The sequence below is a fragment of the Cladosporium halotolerans genome, assembly GCF_011745625.1.
Source record: "Cladosporium halotolerans strain TM138-S3 chromosome Unknown Sca3, whole genome shotgun sequence".
Taxonomy (NCBI): Eukaryota; Fungi; Ascomycota; class Dothideomycetes; order Cladosporiales; family Cladosporiaceae; genus Cladosporium; species Cladosporium halotolerans.
Genome location: NW_027191454.1, coordinates 609,669 through 628,713, shown reverse-complemented (window position 1 = coordinate 628,713; position 19,045 = coordinate 609,669). Strand labels below are relative to the sequence as shown.

The 19,045-nt window shown below is 57.0% G+C and overlaps 10 protein-coding genes across 10 annotated transcripts; 4 read left to right on the top strand and 6 right to left on the bottom strand.

Annotated features, from left to right (window-relative positions):
- The first annotated feature begins 151 nt into the window (after positions 1–151).
- WHR41_01199 (uncharacterized protein) lies at positions 152–1,136 on the top strand. The gene is made up of 2 exons (XM_069369805.1): positions 152–610; positions 668–1,136. Exons 1-2 carry the CDS (start codon positions 252–254, stop codon positions 882–884), a joined length of 576 nt encoding a protein of 191 aa, XP_069233200.1. The 5' UTR covers positions 152–251; the 3' UTR covers positions 885–1,136.
- A 69-nt stretch (positions 1,137–1,205) lies between these two features.
- Positions 1,206–4,082, bottom strand: ala1 (Alanine--tRNA ligase; the record flags this gene model as incomplete). The annotated part of the gene is made up of 1 exon (XM_069369804.1): positions 1,206–4,082. The coding sequence occupies one exon, from the start codon at positions 4,080–4,082 to the stop codon at positions 1,206–1,208; it is 2,877 nt and encodes a 958-aa protein (XP_069233201.1).
- A 148-nt stretch (positions 4,083–4,230) lies between these two features.
- Positions 4,231–5,204, top strand: WHR41_01197 (uncharacterized protein). The gene is made up of 2 exons (XM_069369803.1): positions 4,231–4,474; positions 4,532–5,204. The coding sequence occupies exons 1-2, from the start codon at positions 4,342–4,344 to the stop codon at positions 5,077–5,079; spliced, it is 681 nt and encodes a 226-aa protein (XP_069233206.1). The 5' UTR covers positions 4,231–4,341; the 3' UTR covers positions 5,080–5,204.
- Positions 5,205–5,570: 366 nt separating this feature from the next.
- On the bottom strand, positions 5,571–6,968 carry WHR41_01196 (uncharacterized protein; the record flags this gene model as incomplete). Its single annotated transcript, XM_069369802.1, has 1 exon — positions 5,571–6,968. One exon carries the CDS (start codon positions 6,966–6,968, stop codon positions 5,571–5,573), a length of 1,398 nt encoding a protein of 465 aa, XP_069233207.1.
- A 236-nt stretch (positions 6,969–7,204) lies between these two features.
- tif1 (ATP-dependent RNA helicase eIF4A) lies at positions 7,205–9,111 on the bottom strand. The gene is made up of 4 exons (XM_069369801.1): positions 8,916–9,111; positions 8,651–8,794; positions 7,594–8,595; positions 7,205–7,537 (listed from the first exon to the last, which is right to left on the bottom strand). Exons 1-4 carry the CDS (start codon positions 8,947–8,949, stop codon positions 7,527–7,529), a joined length of 1,191 nt encoding a protein of 396 aa, XP_069233208.1. The 5' UTR covers positions 8,950–9,111; the 3' UTR covers positions 7,205–7,526.
- A 188-nt stretch (positions 9,112–9,299) lies between these two features.
- On the top strand, positions 9,300–11,147 carry WHR41_01194 (uncharacterized protein). The gene is made up of 2 exons (XM_069369800.1): positions 9,300–9,815; positions 9,879–11,147. The coding sequence occupies exons 1-2, from the start codon at positions 9,490–9,492 to the stop codon at positions 11,050–11,052; spliced, it is 1,500 nt and encodes a 499-aa protein (XP_069233209.1). The 5' UTR covers positions 9,300–9,489; the 3' UTR covers positions 11,053–11,147.
- WHR41_01193 (uncharacterized protein) lies at positions 11,092–12,054 on the bottom strand. The gene is made up of 2 exons (XM_069369799.1): positions 11,898–12,054; positions 11,092–11,839 (listed from the first exon to the last, which is right to left on the bottom strand). Exons 1-2 carry the CDS (start codon positions 12,039–12,041, stop codon positions 11,174–11,176), a joined length of 810 nt encoding a protein of 269 aa, XP_069233202.1. The 5' UTR covers positions 12,042–12,054; the 3' UTR covers positions 11,092–11,173.
- Positions 12,055–12,537: 483 nt separating this feature from the next.
- Positions 12,538–13,344, bottom strand: WHR41_01192 (uncharacterized protein; the record flags this gene model as incomplete). The annotated part of the gene is made up of 1 exon (XM_069369798.1): positions 12,538–13,344. One exon carries the CDS (start codon positions 13,342–13,344, stop codon positions 12,538–12,540), a length of 807 nt encoding a protein of 268 aa, XP_069233203.1.
- Positions 13,345–14,034: 690 nt separating this feature from the next.
- On the top strand, positions 14,035–16,347 carry WHR41_01191 (uncharacterized protein; the record flags this gene model as incomplete). The annotated part of the gene is made up of 1 exon (XM_069369797.1): positions 14,035–16,347. One exon carries the CDS (start codon positions 14,035–14,037, stop codon positions 16,345–16,347), a length of 2,313 nt encoding a protein of 770 aa, XP_069233204.1.
- Positions 16,342–18,750, bottom strand: WHR41_01190 (uncharacterized protein). Its single transcript, XM_069369796.1, has 4 exons — positions 17,374–18,750; positions 17,276–17,308; positions 16,821–17,205; positions 16,342–16,765 (listed from the first exon to the last, which is right to left on the bottom strand). Exons 1-4 carry the CDS (start codon positions 18,274–18,276, stop codon positions 16,491–16,493), a joined length of 1,596 nt encoding a protein of 531 aa, XP_069233205.1. The 5' UTR covers positions 18,277–18,750; the 3' UTR covers positions 16,342–16,490.
- Between the last annotated feature and the right edge of the window lie 295 nt (positions 18,751–19,045).

The window sequence follows — 19,045 nt, the reverse complement described above, 5'->3', positions numbered from 1 at the left end:
TCCGCGGCTGCGCGACGGCGCCTTCCGCTGCTGCGCTGCAAGAACGTGGGATTTGGCGCTAAGATAAGATCTGACGTAGCCGACGAACCTTCTTGAGAACAGGGAAACAGGCTATCTGTATCACCCCTCGCGTAATGTTCTAGAACACCCCTCTATTCTTAATCCTCTATATCGACTTCACATACAACCTCTTCCACCTGAAACAAGACCTCAACACCTCCATATCCATACAACAAACGGCATCACACAACATGTCCGCCAAAGCACCCGCAAAGACAACACCCAGGGCGCCCACCAAAGCACCCGCCGCGAGAGCACCCGCCAAAGCACCCGCCAAACCGGCCACCAAGGCTCCCACGCGCGCGTCCTCAACTCCCAAAGCAACCGGTACCGCTCGCGCACCGCCCAAGGTCTCTGCCAACAGAGCTCCAGCCAAAGCTGCTCCTCGCGCGGCCGCCCCGAAGCCCCAGCAGCAAGAGCCCGCCAAAGCCGGCAACTGGATCAACCGCACCGTGCAAGGCGGCGTGGCGAGCGTGGGCAACTACGCTGGCGGCGTGGTGAACGGCGTCGGGAACAGCGTCAATGGGATCGGAGCGGGTCTTGGCAACAGGTGAGTACTGCTACGCTCTAGCTCGCGAAGCGACGACGCGCTAACGCACGATGGCAGCATCACTGGCATGGCGCGATACTGGGGCCAGGGCGTCGCGGGATACGGCAACGACCTGAAAGACGCCGTGGGCGCGGGCGGCGGCCGTGTTGCTGTCGCTGGCAACCCGCTTGGTTTGGCTGGTCAGGGCTCGGGCAAGGCACAGGCGCCAGGCCAGAAGGCCAGCGGGACGAGGAATGCTGGAAAAGGTAGTGCGAGCAATCCTTTGGGTATCTGAGTGTCTGCAGGATATGAGGATGACTACGAAGATTACAAGAGCATGTGGATGATTGATGACGACATTTCAGTTTCGGGCTGAGAAATTTTGTACGATCATGCAGTGCGATGATTTGGCGGGCGTTAATCTGTTTACTGGGAAGCACACGATAATGGTGTATGATTTTGATTCTTTCGGGTAGCTTTACTTCGTTACACTCTTTAGCACGTAATCGGAGTTTCTAATCGCAGAAAAGCAACTTCGCACACCAAAGCACATCAGTCCACTGCCATGCGTTCGCGCTCGGTGTCACCAAAAAAAGAAAATGTAGCATGATTCAGCTTACAGGGAGAGACCCTCGAGGTACTTCCTCGCAGCCTCGACACCGTCGTCAGCCTTATCGGCGTTGGTGCCCTGGCCCAGGCTGGTGGCGCCCTTGCCGCCAGCCTTACCACCGACGATCTCAGCGACAGCGCTGGCCCACTTGCTCGCGTCGGCACCCTTGCCCTGGGCATCGGCAGAGACGTGGCAGCCGTGGACGACCTTGCCGTCCGCAGCAGCGCCGACGAGGTAAACGCTCTTGTCCTTCTGCTTGGAGGAGATGGTCTTGATGGCCTCCTGGATGGCCTTGGAGCCGGCAGAGACCTCGACGGTGGAGACGAAGTGCTTGGCGTCCTTGTTCTGCTCGAAGTAGTTGGTGACTGTGTCGAGGACCTTCTTGTTTTCGATCTTCTGCGCAGCCTTCTGCTGGTCGAGGTTGGCCTTGACGACCTTGGCGACACGCTCGCGCAGCTTGTTCTTCGACAGCGCGGAGATCTCAAGCTTGTTGAGCTCCTGCTGGCACTCCTTGATCTTGGCCTCCTTCTCGGGGGAGTAGGACATGCCCTCGAGCTGAGCAACGCTCTTCTCGAACTCAGCGGCGACGCGCTGGACCTCGTGAGCGGCGATGCCGGTGTAGGCGATGATGCGGCGAATGCCCTTGGCAATACCGCTCTCCTCGATGATCACGAGCTCCTTGATCTCGCTCGTGTTCTTGACGTGAGTGCCACCGCAGAACTCAATGGAGACGTTGCGCCAGTCTTGCCTCTTGACATCCTCGAGAAGCTCCTCAACAGGGACACCGACAGAGACGACGCGGACAGGGTCGGGGTAGGTCTCACCGAAGACAGCACGCACGCCCTCGATCTCGCGAGCGGTGGCAAGCGGGACGTCGGCGGCGTACACCTCGCTGTTCTGGCGAATGTAGCTTGTGCAAAGATCCTCGATCTTCTGGAGCTCGGCGTCAGAGCAGCCAGACTTGTGGCTGAAATCGAAGCGAAGCTTCTCGGGGGCGACGAGCGAGCCGCGCTGGTTCACATCGTCACCAAGAGTCTCCTTGAGCGCGAAGTTGAGAATGTGCGTGCCGGTGTGGTTGTTGCGGATGGGCTGCCTGCGGAGCTCATCGTACTCGCACAGAACCTCGTCGCCGACCTTGAGGGTACCGTAGTTCATGTAGCCAGTGTGCATGACATAACCACCGTAGACCTGTACGTTCTGGATGTCGATCTCGGACACGCCGTCAATGAGGATGCGGCCAGTGTCGTACTCCTGACCACCCTGCTCGGCGTAGAAGTTGGTGCGGTCGAGGATGAGGCCAAGCTGCGCGCCTTCTTCGATCTCCGAAGTGGACTGTACAAACTTGCCGCCTTGGAAGATAGCCTTGATGGCACCCTTGATGTTGTCCTTCTGGAATTTGGGGGAGTCGTCCGTCTTGGGCACATCGTCCATCTTCTCCAGAGCATTGATGTCGTGAACGTTGAGCTTGACAAGCTCGGCCTGGGCCTTCTTCTCGCCCTTGGAGGCCTCCCTGGCCTTCTCTTGAGCCTCGGCAACAGCCTCGTCGTTGATGGTCAGGCCGCGCTCCTCAGCCATGAGCTTTGTGAGGTCAACGGGGAAACCGTAGGTGTCGTAAAGCCTCCACACATCAGCACCGGAGAGCTCAGTGCGCTCGTGTGCCTTTGCGTCCTTTGCGTACTTCTCGAACATAGCCTCACCACGATCAAGAGTCTTGGCGAATGACACCTCCTCCTCGTTCAAGATGTCCTTAATATCAGCCTCCTTACGCCTGATCTCAGGGAACATCTCGCCCATCTGCTCGACGAGAGTGGGAACAATCTTCGCGAAGAAAGTGCCAATCTCGGTGTTGAAGTACTTGCGGGCATAGCGGGCACCTCTTCGGAGCACTCGGCGAACGACGTAACCACGGCCAGCGTTGTTGGGGATACCACCGTCGGCAATGGCGAAAGTAAGCAAACGGACGTGGTCGGCAACGACACGGTAAGCGGTATCAACACCGTCAGGGTCCTCGTCACCGAATCCGCCACGGTAATCTCTCGCACCAGTGATCTCCTGGATACGCTTGAAGAGGGGAGAGAAGACGTCGGTATCATAGTTAGACAGCTTGTTCTGCAGGACAGAGACCAGGCGCTCGAAACCGAGACCAGTGTCAATGTGCTTGTTGGGCAGAGGCTTGAGCGAGCTGTCAGGTTCTCTGTTGTACTGGATGAAAACGTTGTTCCAGATCTCAAGGACGTTGGGGTCATCCATGTTGACCAGGTGGGCAGCGTTCCTGCCGCCAATGCGGTCGTAATGAAGTTCCGAGCAGGGTCCGCAAGGGCCCTGGTCACCCATCTCCCAGAAGTTGTCCTTCATGTTACCGGGCAGAATGTGGTCATCGGCGACACCGACTGCCTTCCAGCACTCCTTGGCCTCAAGATCCGGCTCGAGGCCAGCCTCGGCCTTGCCCTCAAAGTAGGTCACATATATCCTATCAGGCTCCAGGCCGTAGACTTTAGTCAAGAGTTCCCAAGAGTGGGTGATGGCCTCTTTCTTGAAATAGTCGCCGAAAGACCAGTTGCCCATCATCTCGAAGAAGGTGTGGTGGTAGCTGTCCTTGCCAACATCGTCCAGGTCATTGTGCTTGCCACCCGCACGGATGCACTTCTGCGAGTTGACCGCGCGCTTGAGCTTCGCGAAGTCCGATTCCGGGTCAACAGTTCCAAGGAAAATGGGCTTGTACTGGTTCATTCCGGCATTGGTGAACAGCAGAGTCGGGTCCGAGAGCGGCACAACCGAGGAGGAGGGCACAAAGGTGTGGCCATTCTGCTTGAAGTAGTCCAGGAAGGCGGCCCTGACTTTGGGAGCCGTCCACTGGGGCTCGCTGTCAGTCGTGGAAGCCATCCTGCGTAGTATGTAACCGAACGGCGTGCTCAGGGCAGTGTTGTGTGTTCTGAGCCTTGCGAGGTGGCGGGTAGTGAGTGATGGAATATTCTGTGCGATTCGCGGCGTTGCGCGCAGCTTGCTGCTCCGCAAAAGTATGGGCAGCTCCAGCATCCACCAACTTCAAGCTTATCTAGACTGCAGACTCCAAACCTGGGCGAATTATGAATCTGTCACCGTCGTTGCGAGGATTTGCGTGGTGAAGTGCTCAGCATGGGAGATGCAGGGCTCAATGGATGCGGTTGGCACGAGCGATGTTGGCTCTTCGTCCAAGCGCGGAGTCAAGCGACAGGCCGATGAGTCAAACGACGACACCCTACGCTTCACCAAGAGGTTCAACCTGCTCAGCCTAGGTACCAACGCGCAGCGATATGGCCTCTGCGGATACAATCTAACACCGGCGACTCCAGATCCACGATCGAGTGGCAGTAGCAATTATTACATCCCCGTCACCCCGCCGCCGACCAATGGCGCGTCCACGCGACCAAGCACCGAGCCACCAGCCGCGGTCGAGGATGACTCCATGAATATTGACGACACTCGTGATCGAGTGTATGTGCAAAACTTAGACGCCGAGCTCGCCGAGATCGAGGCCAATGAGCCGGATGAGCGACTCATTTTCCTCCCGGATATCGAGAAACACTTTTCGCGCATACCACAGCACTTGCTTGCCGCTCCGAAAGATGTCGCGGAACTGGGTCGCCAAAAGCAAGAGCTGGTGCTGTATAGTGTGCCAAAGTCTCTTACAGTAGACGAAAGCCAGGACTCGGTAAGGAAGGCAATACTTGAAGCGAGACAGCGGGCTAGGGACAAGGCAATCGAAGAGGCGAGGCACGAAGATATGGAGAGACAATACGCGAAAAGCGAAGTTGATGTAGTTGAGACGGCGCATGGTTACAGTGCAGGCTATGGACACGAAGAGCCGGTTTATGACACAGACGCTATGGACATCGAGTGAGCAGGTCGAGGTGCTGGGAAACCCAGTTGGGCGCGTTACACTGAGCTAGAGAAGATGGATGTATTAGGCTTATGATACCCTTCTGATTAATCCATACACGTCAATGGCAAATGAACATACAATCGCTCTCACCGCAGCCAGGGCTTCTCACCATCGCATCAGCCTAAGGAGCAGCGTCCCGAAGAGGGATGCCTAATTTCCTAGCTGGCCGTATGACACAGCTACAAGGATTCGATGTGAAAAAATGGCCAAAATGGCCAAAATATCAACACGTGAACGGCTTGAAAACGGAGAATTGCGATTCGACATAGCTACATAACCGAGACCTCCCTCTTGAGTGGTCCGCCGGCCAGAGACTCATGAAACTCGGGCCAACGCACTCGAGCTTAGCGAAATATGAGCTCACCATCTGTCCCGTTGCTGCAAGACTTTCGAGCACGTTCATGGCATCAAGTCTCCACGTCAGAGAAGAGCCAACCGAAGCAAATCGATCACTTCCCCTTCCTGGCCTGGACCTGCGCCCACCATTCGTCCATGTCATCTTCTTGCGTGAGATGCCTTCGACGGTTCTGTGGCCGCTTGGCAGGCGACTGAGGCCGCTTTTGGACGGGAGTGGATGGCACCGTGTTTTTCTTGCTCCTATCAAGCTTCTCTTTACCTTTCGCTTTTGCAGCCGGATTTGATGAGAGGGGTTTGGGCTGCAAATTATTTGCTTTTCGTTGAGGAACAACTCGTCTTGTTCCCTTCGATGGAGTTGAGGGTAGCATGGTAGACTTGGGTAGCGTCAGCTTGACAAGCATTGTCGGCCGCTTAGATTTGTTGCTTTTCGCCATATTGGCATTTCTCGCGCTGGTAGCGGGCATGGACTGGCTTTCGGTGGCTTTGCCCGCCTCTGTAGACGACTCTGATAACAGCGGTTTGAGACGTTTTGCTTGACTCCTGGTTTCACGCATAAAAAGCACAGGTTTTGGGGCAAGCTCTGGAGGCCCTTCCGCCTTGCGCTTCACAGTAGCCCCGTGAGTAGAATTGAGGATGTTCTTTGATACGGGAAGAACCCTCATCAGAGAATCGTCGCCACGCATCAGCTGAGATATCTCTTTCTCCAATGCCATTCTCGGTTTGCGAGAGGGCTTCTTGCTGGCCTCGCCATCAGGAGGGAAGGCTCTCTTCTTGGTGGTTTTACTGGCAGGATCGTCCAAGTGTGTCGGCACCGTTGTGCTCACGATCTTCGGCATAGCAGTAGCGGCCTCGAACTCCACCTTTGCGCGTCCGAAAAGCGTCCTTAGCTCAGTTTGCTCGGCTTGTAACGTGCGCAGTTTTGTCTCGAACCTCTCGACAGCGGTGTCAAGCTGCTCACTGAGCTCTTTGACTCGCGCGTCGGCGGCGCGTGTTTCGTTGCGGCTAGCCTGTTCTTTTTGTTCGAGCTGATGGAAGGCTTTGTACACGCCTTTCATTTCGCCTTCCACATCTCCCACTCGGTCTAGCACCGCTTCGTGCTCGTTGCGATTGGCAACAGCTGCGCTGATGCTAGCCTTTTCGACATCCTTCAGCTTCTCTTGTGAACGGTTGACCTGCTGGCGAACCTCCCGCAGCTCATGTGCGAGACCAGCGACTTGCTCAGAGAACTCGCTGTCCTCTAGTGATTTGATCCGCTGCGCAAGTGCGGCAATTTTGGCGTCAACATCAGAGGAGATGGAACCCTGACTGGCTTTGATGCGACTGTCTTGTTCTTTGGAAGTAGCTTCTAGAGCTTTCAGACGTTCGAGCAAGTTATTTTGTTCTTCAGAAGTAGCCTCTAACGCTTTCAGACGTTCGAACAAGTGACGATGTTCACGTTGTAATTGGTAGGCCCACATGAGCTCAGCAGCGGGCTTCGGTAGTTGTGCCATCGTGACATTGAGTGGCGTGTCGAGTTGCAATTTACCGCGGTGAGGGGGGAATACTAGACATGAGAGTAGTCGTACCTTGGTCAAGCGCCACGGCACGCAAAGAGGGTGAGGTCAAGAGAAGCTTACCTTAGGCAGCAATCAAGGCCTCCATCGCGCCTTCCTCTCCTATGACCCCCGCTCGAACATGAGCAATTCGGCAGTCAACGAAGACAAGGGCAAGACATGAAACGTGACAGTTCTTTTTAACTCTGAATCAATTCCCTACATACGAAGTCGCAATGCAGCCTAAGCAAAAACACTTTCATTCGGTCGGCGAAAGCATGTAATACAACCTGGCAGCAGCAACCCCGTCTAAAAGAACTCGCATAAAGCAATTTTGGTGTGCGCTCGTAATGGACGCCGTGATGCATGTAAGCCGCCATACTCTCGTAGCCTTTTCAGGCTTTCAGTAAAAGCGTGGGCAGTCTTGAAAAGCCTCTGACTCCGAGTCGTGTAGCAACAAGTATTGCCGTGGACTGTACTGGAATTAAAGGCAAGCGTGTTTGGGGTGGATATCGCTTAGATGAGGTCTGGAGTAGTTTGTTAGCTGGGTATTCATGATTGTGAATCGTATTGCGAAACTTACCAGCAACGTTCATGGGCATCTCCTCGACCTGGGTGCTGTAGAACTGCTCGATCTCGCGCATCATGCGGACGTCGTCGGCGGTGACGAAGTTGATGGCCACACCCTTACGGCCGAAACGACCACCACGACCGATACGGTGGATGTAGTTCTCGCGGTTGGCGGGAAGGTCGTAGTTGATGACCAGGGAAACCTGCTGGACGTCGATACCACGGGCGAGCAGGTCGGTCGCGATCAGGACACGGGAAGAACCGGAACGGAACTCCTTCATGATAACGTCACGCTGGCCCTGGTCCATGTCACCGTGCATGGCGGAGACAGTGAAGTCACGGGCAGTGAGCTTGTCGGTGAGCCAGTCGACCTTTCTGCGGGTGTTGCAGAAGATAACGGCCTGGGTGATGGTGACAGTCTCGTACAAGTCGGAGAGGGTGTCGAGCTTCCAGTCCTCCTTCTCGACGGCGATGTAGAACTGCTTGATACCTTCAAGGGTAAGCTCGTCCTTCTTGACGAGGATACGGACGGGGTCACGCATGAACTTGGTGGTGACCTCGAGGACGTCCTGGGGCATGGTGGCGGAGAGCAGGACAACCTGGGTGGACTGCGGGAGCAGCTGGAAGATGTCGTAGATCTGCTCGGTGAAACCGCGAGACAGCATCTCATCGGCCTCGTCGAGGACGAACTGCTTCATGCTGTCGGTCTTGAGGACGCGACGCTGGATCATGTCGTGGACACGGCCGGGGGTACCGACAACGACCTGAGGGCCGTCCTGGAGGGCCTTCATGTCATCGCGAACGCTGGTGCCACCAATGCAGGCGTGGCACTCGATCTGCATGAAGTCGCCGATGGCGACAACGACCTTCTGGATCTGCTGGGCAAGCTCACGGGTGGGAGCGAGGATGAGGGCCTGGCAAGCCTTGATGTTCGGGTCGATCTTCTGGAGGACAGAGATGGAGAAGGTGGCGGTCTTGCCGGTACCGGACTGAGCCTGGGCGATAACGTCGTTGCCTGTGCGGTGTGAGCTTCCCGTCTCTTAGGTGGGGCTGCAGTGAAGATAACGTACCCTTGATGACGGGCATGATGGCGCGCTGCTGGATAGCAGACGGGCGCTCGAAACCGTAGGCATAGACACCACGGAGAAGCTCGGGCTTCAGGTCCATGGCATCGAAGGAGTCGGTGGTCTCATCGTAGTTGGACTCGATCTGAGCTGTAGCGCACAATTTCGTCAGTGTCATGTCGTTGAGGCGGCATACTGGCGCCCGACCGCTCGCTCGGATCGCGGCGCGTGCGCACAGCGAGAGCGCGGACGAAGCGAAGGCTCTACTCACCAGCCTCGATGTCCTCAAGTCCCTTGTCGGCCATGATTGCGGTGTTGGTGCGAGCTCACACGCGCTGCGCTGTGAGCCGATGTGCGTTGGGGGCGGGGGTAATCCTGTGGATTCCGCCGCGGTAGTTCGTAGGTAGTGGGTGGGGACTAGATACCAAACTCTCGGTGTGAGAGTCGATGGTTCTAGTAGTAAAGGTTTCACAGTGTGGTAAGGTGGTGTGGTGTGGGCGAGGGAGGGAACCGCTCGAATTTTTGAAGAGGATCTGTCGGACAGGGCTTTCCAGTGCGGCACGCGGGGCGGGGCTACCCGCCTCTCAGAGTGGATTCGCCCGCAATCAGCGCAAGTTCACTTGCAGCCGCGAATTCTCTTTGGAGCCGGCTTGCCACGACTCTGAACGGTGAGTCCGGGCCAGCCAGTCACAGGCGTGGCAAACATATTGCCACATGCAATATCGCCCTCGACCGCTCTAAAACCGTTCTCAACCGGAATCTCACGTGAGCATCCGTCACTTTGTGCGATTCCCACACGGCGTCACTCGCATCCGTTCGCTACCGCTCAAGGGAAAAGTCCCAGCATGCACGAAGAGCGCCTACATGACTTGCCACCGGTGAAGAAGCAAAGGATCGAGGTTGTGACCGAGCAAGAATCGTCTATGGATGACTCGTCTGACTCTTCTCTTGTGAGGCGTCATCCGCTCGGCATTCGACCCTCCGGCAATGCTCTTACCTCGTCGGTAAACCTCAAATCGTCATTTGGTTCGTTCGCATACTTGCCAGACGAGATACTAGCGCAGTTCCTCGAGTATCTCGACCCTGCGACACTGCTACGGTTTGGAGGCACGTGTCGCGGGATCTATGCGTTCACCCGCAATGAAGAGCTGTGGCGAGCTCTTTTCGTAGAGTAAGTCACATCACCCATACAGTGGCGTGTCTCGAACGCATGCTGAGACACGTTCTACGGTAGGTCTTCTCCATCACAATTCTCATGGCAGGGCACTTGGCGCTCGACCTTTCTGTCCCAGCCATCGAGCAAAGAGCCGAAGGTCGACTGCTCCAATCTTTTTTCAGATGTGTTACACAGACCGTTCTTTTGCGCGTACGTTTCACTCGAGCAGTACGCCAGAAACATTCCGCGCGCGAACGAGATATCGCGTCTGGAAGACCTGTCGTTTGAAGAGTTCCAATCGACTTGGGTCAATCAGCCCTTCATCCTCACGAAGCCGGTGACACAGTGGCCGATCTTCCGCGACTGGTCGGCGGAATCCCTTCTTGAGAGATATGCCGAGGTGCCGTTCCGCGCAGAAGCTGTCGACTGGCCTCTCAAAACGTATGTCGAGTATCTGAACAACAGCCGCGATGAATCGCCACTTTATCTCTTTGACCGCGCATTCGCGGAGAAGATGGACTTGAAGGTTGCCAGCGAGCCCGACGAGACGGCTGCCTACTGGCCTCCAACATGCTTCGGGCCTGATGCATTCTCTGTTCTGGGTAAACAGCGGCCAGACCACCGCTGGCTCATTGTCGGGCCCGCGAGAAGCGGTAGCACTTTCCACAAAGACCCCAACGCTACTAGTGCCTGGAACGCCGTCATAACCGGAAGCAAATACTGGATCATGTTTCCGTCTTCACCTTCGATCCCGCCTCCTCCGGGTGTCTTTGTCAGCGAGGATCAAAGCGAGGTCACGAGCCCACTAAGTATCGCCGAATGGCTGCTGGGTTTCCACACCGAAGCGCGGAGGACACCAGGCTGCAAGGAAGGCATTTGCAAGGCGGGCGAGATCCTGTACGTGCCGTCTGGGTGGTACCACTTGGTTCTAAACTTAGAGCCTAGCATTGCTGTTACGCAGAACTTTGTTCCTCGTGCGAGGGTTGGCGCAGTGCTGCACTTTCTCAGGGATCAGAAGCAGAGTATTTCTGGCTTTAGGGACGACATTGAGGATCCTTATGCGTTGTTCGTGGAGAGGCTTCGCGAGCAAGATCCGCAGCTTCTTGAGGAAGGCCAAGAAGAATTAGAGCGCCTGAGCAAAGGAGGCAAAGGCAAGTGGGAGGAGCTCAAGAAGCCTCAGGATGAAGAGGAAGAGGCTGGTGGTTTCTCATTCGGCTTTGGAGGAGACGACGACGATGCGGAAGTGCCCTAGTAATGCCTCCAAGTCACTTCGAACACTGCAATCTGTACATATTTGACGATAAATGGTGATGGCTGTACATCATATGGATTTCCTCTGTATGCGCATCTACATGGCTCAAGAATAGGTTCTTCTAAGTCTCCGCAAACTCGTACGAGTTCTTGCGGTCCTTCACATCCACCTTAATCTTACCCTCCTCGAGCTCGGCACCGTCAACCCTAAGCCCAGCCTCAATGACATCGCCAGTCACAACGGGGCCAACACCCTTGGGAGTACCCGTGAGCACAATGTCGCCCTTCTCGAGGGTCATGACCTTCGAGATGTCCGCCAGCTGCCTGCCAATGCGGAACAGCATCAGCTCCGTGTTGTCCTGCTGCTTCACCTCTCCATTGACCTTCAAGTACAGCTCGACATTGTGCGGGTCCGCGATCTTGCTCGTCGCGATAGGTCCAGCAACCGGCAGGAAAGTGTCGAAACCCTTCGCGATGCTCCACGGGAGACCCTTCTTCTTGGCCTCGTCCTGCACGTTGCGGCCGGTCATATCGATCGTGAGCAGGTAGCTCTCGATGCCGGACATCCAGCTCTGCGTGTCGTTCTCGTCGATGTCGCGCAGCGTCTTGCCGATCACGATGCCGAGCTCGACCTCATAGTGGAGGTTGACGCCGCTGGGTCGCAGGATGGGACCCTCGCTCGGCAGGAGGATGGAGGAAGAGGGCTTGAGGAAGAAGAAGGGCTGCTTGGGGCGCTGGTTGTTGAGCTCCTTGACGTGGTCGGCGTAGTTGCGACCAATGCACATGACCTGTTCAGAATGTCAGCTACCTGCAGTCCGTCGGCCATTAGACTCCTGCTTGGCGTACCTTGCGGCAGTTCTGCTTGATCTCTGCGAGGGTGCTCATGGCGGGCGAAGTGGCGGAGAAATGTCTTGAGGAAGTGAATGCCGGAGCCGCGGCGTACTTGAACGCATTGCTCGCGAAGAGCGGCCTCTTCGCTAAGAAAGACATTATGACTGGATGAGGAGGTGTGTATAGCGCGCGGCTGGTCAGCTCGACACCCCACCAACCTGAAGCTCGGGTTCTGCCCTCGGCTCCGGTCTCGGCATAATGATAGGACGATAGAGCATTTAACGATGTATAAATTTAAAGGTGAACATTACTCTCCGTATATCTAAGTGATCGAATAGCGGCAAATCAGCGGATTTACGAGCAAGGCGTAATATGCCGTTTAAATTGACGAGACCAGTTTCCAAAATTGTGGGATTTGTTTGTGTTTACAGGGCAACCTGATTGCGCATCAGGATGGAGGTCTGGAGCCTCTGTAAATGGGGAGATAGTGATCCGGAGATTCAATTTTCCTCGAACGGTTGTCCGTAGACTCGCACCCGAGAGAGTTGCTCGCGTATATTTGAGACGCAAATAATGCCAAAGAATTATGCCCACCAACGCCATGCTAAGCCACGATAATGCAGAACGACGCAAGCTCGATGTTTCGAGCGAGCAACTAAAACCGTCTGCCACGGAATCCTCTTCCTCTGCCTCTGCCTCTGAAACCTCCTCTACCTCCTCCGTCCATGCCTCTTGCATTCCTTTCAAATATCCGTTCAGATTCCTCGTAGAACTCCTGCTCTCTCTGTTCCTGCTCTTTCGCCTCCTGTTCGATGTGCTGCTCGGTCCTGGGCTCGGGCTTCTTCGGATGCAAATCATCATCCTTGATCCATCGCGCGTGCGCGCCGTGCTCGCAGCTCACCACCTTGTCTGGTCCTGGAGGGTGCGCGCGGCCATTAGGGCAAAATCCCGCCAGGTAGAAGGGGCATATCCTCGGGTGTTTGACATGGCGCATCGCGCAGTGCGGTCCCAGCGGGCAGAATCCGCGCGTGTAGTGAGGGCAGGCGGGCCGTCGCAGTTCGCTGGTGGGAGATATGTGTAGGTACGTGCAGTCGTCGCCCGATGAGCACAGGCCGAAGCGCGAGAACTCCTTACATTCGCGCTCATCGCGTAGGTTGAAGGTGTGCGCGAACTCGCAGGCGTCGCCTTTCTTGCAGAGACCGCGTTGGTAATGTTTGCAGATGAGGTTGTTGATGCCGCTGCGCTCAGAGGGCGGAGTGTAGTGTCTGTCGTGGCAAAGCACGCCGCGTGGGCAGTTGCCAGCCTTGTATTCGGCGCATATGGGTCTAGCGATCTTCGAGGGCCGTCCGAGGGTTGGGAGGGACCGCGCGAGGTAGCCGGAGAACGCGAAAGTGGGTGTGGATAGAGACTCCGGGTGAATGACCTGCTCCACTATGGGAACCTGAGTCTCAGTCGCCGACATGGCTGTGACGGGAGGCGACCACCAGGAGATGTCGAGAGAGATGGTGTGGCCGTGCGATGAGATAGCTTAGAGATCGCTCATAGGCAGGTCAAGCCTACACAAGGCTCGGGCCAAACTCTCGAGACGAAGCTTTCCAGGGCCCTGCCGTCGTAGATTGTGGCAGACTGCTTACGTGACGTATCCTTGTTCACGAGCGACGAAAGCTGGATCGCATATGGTGCAGCTGATACTTTTCACTTCATCGTCGGCAGGATTGCACGTGCTCGCGTCCAAGCAGGAAGCAAAGACAACGCAAGGAGTGCACGGTCGTCTCCCCACACGTTCGACGGCGACGAGTGCGCCAGCCTGATCAAGCTCCCACCGCTCACTCGTCCCCGCCACGCCGCTCCGAGACCTGTCGACCCGTTCACCTCACACCGACACCTCGCCCTCCACTCCCCAACCTCCCCAGACACGCCGCTGTCTATCCCTGCGAAACCACTGCGCGACCACGCTCACGCACGTTCACGCCGCGCCTCGCGTACGAGCCGAGTCGTGGCAATACGGCACCACTGACGGCAGCCACGACGGCTTCCCGCGCGCTTATGACCACCCACGCCTAACCGCCTTGATCACGACCTTCTGACGATTTGATGCTGCACGAGTAATATAATATCACCACCACCAGCACTTCAGCAACAACGAACAGGCATGGTGTCCGACCGGATATACGAGCTTTGCCAGCCTGTGCTGGACGATGACGACCTGGGAGATGAGGAGAAGACAGACAAGTTGGAGGAACTGCTGAGCAGTGAGCCTGCTTCGCTGAAGGGCAAAGCCCTGGAGGATGCTGTCTTGGGCGCGCTGTGGAGATGGAAGGGCGCAAAGGAGAAGACAACGAGTCCTCAGACCATGCGCGGTGCGAACATCATCCGTTCGCGCTCGCCTGCTCCCTGGTTGCAGCGCGCGAGTACGCCTTCAAATGCTGGCTCGCCGCGCCCTGCAAATGCCACCCCGGGCCCACCTCCGGGCCTGGGACCACAGCCGCCTGCGCTTGCCCGTACTATGAGCTCGACTGCCTCTCCCTTCACCTCGCCCAAGCCTTCGCCTCGACTTCCGATCTCAACGCCAGCAATCCCACATTCACCGAGGCTTAGTATCTACCAATTCAGTGATTCTTCGCCCACGACCGAAAATTATGGCGATTACGGCAGCGACAATGTGGACTGGCTCGTCAATGACGAGACCAGCAGCAACACGAGCTTCGGTGACGCTGGTTTCACAAGCACGTCAGAGTATATGCAACCTTACACGACAGACATGAGCCCCTACGACATGCTTCGCTCCATCTTGCAGGACAATAGGAGCGACGATGAGTTGGAAAAGATACTGGAGGCCAACGGCTATGACCTCAGCCAGACAATCAACTTCCTGATGGAGGCCCAAGATTCAGGCGTTACCGGAGCGGCAGGACAGGAGCAGCAAAGTCACACGTATTTGGTCGGCAAAAGCATGTCTCCCTCTTCCCGGCCGATCACTCCAGTCGGCCAGCAGAAGTCCCCAATCGTTTGCCGCTACTGGCTCTCGTCGGGCCACTGCGCTCGCGCTGACTGTCGCTTTGCTCACACCCTCGAGAACCACGTCTGCAAGTTTTGGCTGCAGGGAAACTGTCTTGCAGGCAATCTCTGCCAGTTCTCGCATGACCCGGTAGCGATGATGCAGCAGCTGTCTCTTACGAACAGCAACAGCGAAGCCGGCACGCCTCAGCAAGTACCACCCAATCTCCAACTCCAGGACTACGACAGTTTCCCATCTTTGCAGCCGCAGACTAGCAATCCCTACGAAGACACGGATCCCCTAGTAGACCCGCAGACTATCAGTGCTGTCCTTCTGCAGAACCAGCAGGCTTTTGCCGCCGCTCCGCCAGGCCTGTTCCCGAACTTTGTCCCGACGGGGCCGCGCAATCAATCTCTACCAGCATCTCGCCCTGGGAGCAGACATAATTCCAGAGCACCTACCCCAGGGTCTCAGCCGAACTTCAACGACGACGAGGCCTTTCCTTCCCTCGGATCTGCTGCTGCTAGTAGACCCGGGAAACGCCATCACGGCAAGCGAGGCGGACACGGCCACCACAACAACAACGCGATCGTCACTCCACAGCCCGGATCCCTCGCGGACGTCGTGCGCATGAGCCCCTCGCCCGCGCCTTCAAACCCCAACTCCCGCGAAGCCATGCGCCGCGGCCTCCGCAACAACCGCAGCTTCACCTCGACCCGCGAAAACGGCACCGCCTCCCTCGCCATCCCACCCCCGAAAGATATCCCTTGGCTGGAGACGGGCGAGAACGTCAACCGTGCGTACCTCAAAGCGCGCTCCGACGCCGTCCGGCACGGCGGCCTGCGCAACAAGTTCCTGCAGTCCGCGGCGCAAGCCTGGAACCGCAACGACGCGCGTGGCGCCAAAGCCCTCTCCCTCCGCGGTCAGAACGAGAACGCGCTCATGCGCGAGGCCCACCGCGAGGCCGCGCGCGTGCTGTACGAGGAGCGCAACAAGCTGCTGGCCGCGGCCGACGGCCGCCAGAAGGAGCTGTACGTCGACCTGCACGGCTTGCACGCCGACGAGGCCGTCGCGTACCTCTCCGACTGCCTGCAGGAGCACAAGGCCTCGGCGCGCCCGGTGTACGCCATCACGGGCACGGGGCACCACAGCAAGAACGGGAAGGACAAGGTCGGCAAGGCGATTCGTCAGTATTTGACCGAGTGGCGGTACGCTTTCCGCGAGTTCTCTGTGCCGGGCGACCGCAATAATGTCGGCGGCATTTTGGGCATTGACCCGAGCAGCTACGACAAGGAGCTTGCGAAGAAGGGTGGACCGGGGATGCTGAGTGGAGGGGATGGAGACAGCGGGATTGACCTCACTGAGGGCAAGAGGGAAGATACCAAAGTGCTGCTGGCGAGAGACGACCCCAGGAAGGCTCCCAAGGCGGAGGCCGAAGACGAGGTGCTCGAAAGCGGCAGCTTTTAGGAACAAACGACTTCAAACGTGAGAAATGAAAGAGAAATGTCCCAACACTAAAACTATTACCCATTTACGCTTGCATCGCCTTTTTCATTACTACATCTGCAAACCCATCATTGTCGCTCGTGAACCATCCCAACACCGACAATCTAGCACACCGTCCTGTGCACGCCCTTCTCCATCGGCTGGCGGTGCTTGTGCTTCTCGTGCGACTTGGCGCCGGCGCTGCTGTGCTCCTTCTCCGTGCTGTTGTTGTTCTGGAACGGCTGCCAGATGCCCAGGTCGATCGCATCGCTGTTCATCACACTCTCCGTCACCGCGAAGATGTCCGTGATCAGTCGGTCGAGCAGGTCCAGCGACATGCTCTCGCGCACCACCACGCGCAGAATCTCCGTGCCCTCTTCCTTGGGCGGGAGGGGGTAGTCTGCGGCGTTTGTTAGCGGCGGGGTGCGAGGGGCGGGTGGGAAGGGACTACTCACTGGGGATGATGTACTGCTTCGCGCGCAGCAGGTTTGAGATGCTGACTTGCTTGACGTGCGGGAACTTCTGCTTGAAGTCGTCCGTGAGCGTGAAGGCGACGACGGGGAGGCCGGCGTTGTAGTCCGCGGAGGTCTCGCCGTCATTGCCCTCGTAGTACTCGCCCGGCTTGTACTCGATCTGGCCCTTGGGGCGGTGGATGTCGCTGATGCAGCGGTACCAGCCTGTCGCTTCGAGCGATTTGCTGAGCAGGCGGGCGTTTGCGAGGCTGTTTTCCATGATCGCGCGGTAGCCGTCGAAGCCGAGGTGGATCAGGTTGTAGTACTGCGCGATGACTTGGGCGCCAGGGCGGGAGAAGTTGAGGGTGAAGAATCCGGGTGAAGGATTCTTCAGTGCCGCCCAGGTAGTGAAGCTCGAAGATCAGGTGCTTGGGCAGGTAGCTTTCGTCGCGCCAAACGATCCAGCCGACGCCGGCATAGACGAGACCGAACTACAGCGACGTTAGTGGACCGTGATAATTACGGACAACAGTGCGGGAGAACATGTTGAACTTACCTTATGGCCGGACGTATTGATCGACTTCACTCGAGGCAACTCAAAGTTCCACTTGTGTCCTCCGACCTGCGCGTTTGTGAAAGGCGCAATGAAACCTCCACTCGCGGCATCCACATGGATCGGGATATCAACACCAGTCTTCTTCTCATACTCATCGAGGATATCGTTGATCTCCCAAACAGGCTCGTAGTGCCCAGTGTAGGTGCTTCCGAGGATGACGAAGACACCAATAGTGTTCTCGTCAATGTTTTTCTTCACGAGCTCCGGATCAAGGCGGTAGGAGCTCTTCGCCGAGACATCCAGAATACGAGCCTCGACCTCGAAGTAGCGGGCGAACTTCTCCAGCGCGACCTGCGCGTTGGCGCCCATGATGATGTTCGGCTTCGAAGTGTCCTTGCCCTCGGCCTTGCGCTTCTCCTGCCAGCGACGCTTCATCGCCAGACCGCCAAGGTGAATCGCTTCACTGCTGCCCGTCGTAGCAGACCCAATGGCCTTCTCGCCCTTCTGCACGCCCCACATATGGGCGATCATGCTGATGCAGCGAGCGTGGATGTCCATCATGGCAGGGTATTCGTCGGCGTCGGCCAAGTTTTTGCTGAGGTTCTCGACCATGAGCGCCTCGGCATCGCGCTCCATGTAGGTGCCGACGAACGACGCAAGGTTCAGGTTGGGTCGGCCGTCGAGATCAAGCTCGTCCTTGAGCATCTCGTGCACGGCGTCGGCAGGCGCGCCGGCCTGCGGGATCCGGTACTTGGAGAGCTCGGTTTGGGCATTGTAGCGGCTGCTGTAGGGTGTGAGGTTGGAGACAGTGCTGCGATGCTTCGCGCGGTGGGCGAGATGAGGGTGCTCGTGGAGGCGGGCAATGACCTCGTCGGGATCGACGTGGCGTGCGAGTCCGGCCATGCTGGGTTAAGTGAGTTTTGCCGAGATTGATTTCAAAGAAAGTGGACGGCAATTGAGGGTCAACGGCAGGTTGTGAGGGCAATTGAGGTGTGGAAGAGCTGGGAAGGTGGGGAGTCGGTTTGTTTGTACTTATCCATTCTAAGATCAGATGCTTCTCACGCACCGCGACTACCGTGAATAGACCATTGGGGACCACAGGCTGACGTCAAGCGTGACAAAGAGCATACGAAGATGCGGGTGAGAGCGGTGGATCAGCCTACGCAAGGAGGTGAGCAGTGTATGGCCGTGCCGTAAGAGCTGCGTGGTTGGCGTGGTCGGCCAGCATTTGGGTGGTCTCGCTCGGCTGGGACGGAGAGCTTGATCCGCCGCCCTCCGCTGCTATGACGAATGGCAGGCTTCAGGCTACCCAGCGCGGAGATGCAGCATGTGGGACCGAGGACGACATGAAAGGTCCGATTATCGTGATCTGGTATCCGTTGATGGACATCACGGTATAAACATTTCAGGCACGGTGTTTACTTGCCCCGCGATATGTTCAGACCACGCTGATGCACCAGCTCGCCTTGGCTCCGGGGGATCACACTTGGCACATCCGTGCTCGTCCGTTGGCGTTTCACGCATGCTACTGATCATTTGCTGATCGACCGAGGAATACGAAAGAAGGTGAATGGTGCAGGACATGTCTGAATTGTTGGATTGAAACCAATGGCCCTGGGGCTGGCCAACTAACACCATCGACCAACGGTTCAAAGGGTCAGCATGTGTCTCG